General features: G+C 42.8%; 1 protein-coding gene across 1 annotated transcript in view; it reads left to right on the top strand.

Moving 5' to 3' along the window:
* The first annotated feature begins 767 nt into the window (after positions 1 to 767).
* The window catches only part of LOC101862169 (protein DEFECTIVE IN EXINE FORMATION 1), a 30283-nt gene continuing 27682 nt past the window's right edge, over positions 768 to 3368 (top strand). The window contains exon 1 of the mRNA XM_005093099.3: positions 768 to 989. Within this exon, the coding sequence (XP_005093156.1) occupies positions 874 to 989 (116 nt within the window). The 5' untranslated portion in view covers positions 768 to 873. The remainder of the gene's footprint in view (positions 990 to 3368) is intronic.

Raw genomic sequence — 3368 nt, 5'->3', positions numbered from 1 at the left:
TTTCTTTCTTTTTTAAAACCACGGTACATTCTTTACATACGCTGGTACCTGATCTAACTCCGCTTAACCTTTAACCACACCAACACACCAACACACACACACACACACACACACACACACACACACACACACACACACACATACACACGCACACACACAAATTAAAATGGTTGCATCAACTATATCGCTGAGTAGGCCTGCGATAAAGATGACTTATCCCTTCCACCCCCCCCCTTTGATTATAGCATACATCATACGTTTTCAAGACTTTTTCTTTTATGTTATTTTTCAACAAAAGACAACGATAGGAGATTCGAAAGATGAGGTGCGTATATTACAGTATTATTTTTCTAACTTCAGAGCGAGGCAGGGAATAACAAAGGCTGTAAAGCAAGCTAACGATGAACCCAGTAATAGACTGGAAAGGTAGGCCTATACTGGCTTTTTATCTGTCGTGGAAAACAACATCATGATCACAACGTGTTCTGCAAGCTCATTAAGTCGGGTTTTTTTTCCTTTCTTTCTTTCTTTCTTTCTTTCTTTCTTTCTTTCTTTCTTTCTTTCTTTCTTTTTTCTTTCTTTCTTTCTTTCTTTTTTCTTTCTTTCTTTCTTTTCCCCCCTTCTTTTTCTCTCCCCCCCCCCCTTTTTTTTGATACACAAAAATGCGATGGTCCGTTTTAAAAGTAATTAATAAAGGTAACTATATGAAAATTAAATATGCGAAACAAAGAGCATAAATATGGGAAGATAACTCTATAATACTAGCCTAAGTCTGTTTGTCTCCCTTTGAAATAAAATGGCTGCCTCCTAATAACAACGATTTTCACAGCAACAGTGTCAGGGACTGGGTGTTAAACTGAGAATGATTGCATTATGTTGGTCACCGAAGCCATTCTTTATTTGTCAAGCCTTGTGATCTTCTTTGCCCTTTCTAATGGGGATGAAGGAATTGCTTCTAAAAACCAAGCCAATAAATTGCAAAGAAAAAGGTTTGTCAATTTGATATGCTGGAAATTTTGTCATTAAAAATCACGAAAGGACTTCCGTAAAAAAAGAGCGACCTTCCCAACAAGAGCCCATCTAGATCTAGATCCCAAACCCAAACTCAAACCCTAATAGAAGAATGGCCTAGCCCTAGCTCAAACCCAAACCAGAACCTTTAACCCTAAGGCTAGTAAGTCCTAGATCTAGATCTAACCTAAGTTTACAAGTCATAATTAATAGTAACTTACTTGGCGATTGTTAACCCTCATCCTGCGGGAGCCGGGTTTATGTAGCCCGATAAGCCTATTTCGGCACCTCGCCTGCGTTCTGGTCCCGAGTCAGTGTAGCTCCTGGCTCAGCGCACGCGCAGCGCGCATCCTCTTACGTGTCATTCTGGTCCCGAGTCGGATCCCCATTCACGCAGGTCAAGTGTGTGTCCGTCAGTCTGCTTGAGTTTGTGTGCGTTTGTGGCCTTCTTCTAGAACCACCTGCGTTGGTTCGTAATCGAGGCATACGTCTCATTCAATACATGCCAAGTTGATAGCTCTAGATGTTCGTCCAATGAAATTATAGAAGAAATTGACCCACTTAGACATGAGGAGCTCGAAAGGATAGTCAGGAAACAAGACTTCCATTTTTCTATACAAAATATTTCAAATGAGCTTGATTTTGTATGAAATGATACTACCTGATAAAAAATGAGCTTGTTTAATAGTTTTGAATACCCTTGTGCAGGTACAAAGAACAATTTGAGTGTAAAACATTCGGAAATTGACCTAAATTATCCCTTTTCGAACCTCAGGTCATTCATAACAACAAGAGCGTCCAGAAAGGTTATTCAAATGGGCGTAACTACTCGTAATGTCTTATCAGCTTGTGAGAGGGGGTTATTCATGTGTTTGTAACACTTTATAAATAGAATGCTATGAAGGATAGAGCGTTATTTTCATCATCAGTTAACACACTCCCGCGGTATTCATGGCGAAAACACACGTTTCCCGGCGCGCGCGCTGTACACCAACAGTACACACTGAGTGACCCCGGCGGCGAGTCCGACGTAATCGGTTGCTGATAAGATACGCAACTGGGCACAGACGCAGGATAAGAGTTAAGATTCCCACGTTTAATTCCGATGTGTGTTTTTCATACCCTCAGGCATATTTCGCTTTGGTCCCTAACCCTAGGTTAGGGTTAGGGTTAGGGTTAAGGTTAAGGTTAGGGACCAAAGCGAAATATGCCTGAGGGTATGAAAAACGCACATCGGAATTAAACGCGGGAATCTTAACAATCACCACTTACTTATTACTATTTAAACAGTAACAGAGTACAGGACACAGTGCTTTTTCGGTAGATCTAGATCTAGATCTAGTTCCCACCCCCCTTATTTGAGACTAGATCTAGATCTACAGTCTACATCTAGAATCAAGGTCTATGACTATACGTTTGATGCGCGGCAAGCTAAGATATCAAACCTAACAACTGCAAAACATTTAATTATGGTAAAATTCAAGGGGGCATGCCCCCCTGAACCCCCCACCTTATTTTTATTGGTCAAGGGGGCAAGAAACCCCCCTACTCTTGGGGCCAAAACCTGCGAATAACAATGGTGGGGTGGGAACTACCGAAAAAACGCCCAGGACACAACAAGTTACGGAATTCGAAGTGACTATTCGGACTCGAGTCCGAATATGAAAAAATGTTATTCGGACTCTGATTCTTGTCCAGCATGACATCACTTCCGACTTCCTGTGACTCGTAAATCCGACTTCCTGTCCTGCCTCACTCATGACTCGCCTCAGGCTGGGTAGAGACCGGGATCACTTCGGGCAAAAAGGCGTTTTGTGCAGGAGCCGAGTTTTAATCTTATGATGAATTTGAGGCCGGCCTGAAAAGTTATAGCGCTTCTAATTTGTCAAGAGGTCATCAGAAGCAATTAAAGATGGCTCGTTAGCGTGTGTCGGGGTCGGATGGGCGGCCTGCACACGTGTGGCTGTGTGCGTGTCGGGGAGGGGGGTGGGGGAGCACTATCGGTCCGGGCGTTGAACGTCGCATACGTGTCAGTCTTTTTCCCCCCGGCAACGTCGCATACGTGTCAGTCTTTTTCCCCCCGGCAACTGATCATTATTACAATAATAAGCTAGTCTTGACGTAGATCTACGTAATGAATTGTGCGCTGGTCTATAGAATCAAAAGTTGCCGTATGCTCAGCTCTACACAGCAACACAACTTGTGTATTTGAACGAATCGGTCTTTTTTTATTTTACACAGCTCATAATATGCAGGTGCCAGGTGGTCTGCTAATCTTCAATTTTACCTTTTTCTACAACAAAGAAAGTGGGAAACATGGGGGGTGGGCGTATCAATGAGGCGGCGGGCATCGGATC

Source organism: Aplysia californica, unplaced genomic scaffold, assembly GCF_000002075.1.
Source record: "Aplysia californica isolate F4 #8 unplaced genomic scaffold, AplCal3.0 scaffold00058, whole genome shotgun sequence".
NCBI classification, from domain to species: domain Eukaryota; kingdom Metazoa; phylum Mollusca; class Gastropoda; order Aplysiida; family Aplysiidae; genus Aplysia; species Aplysia californica.
Note: the sequence above shows the minus strand (reverse complement) of the source record. Positions and strands in the feature narration are given on the sequence as shown.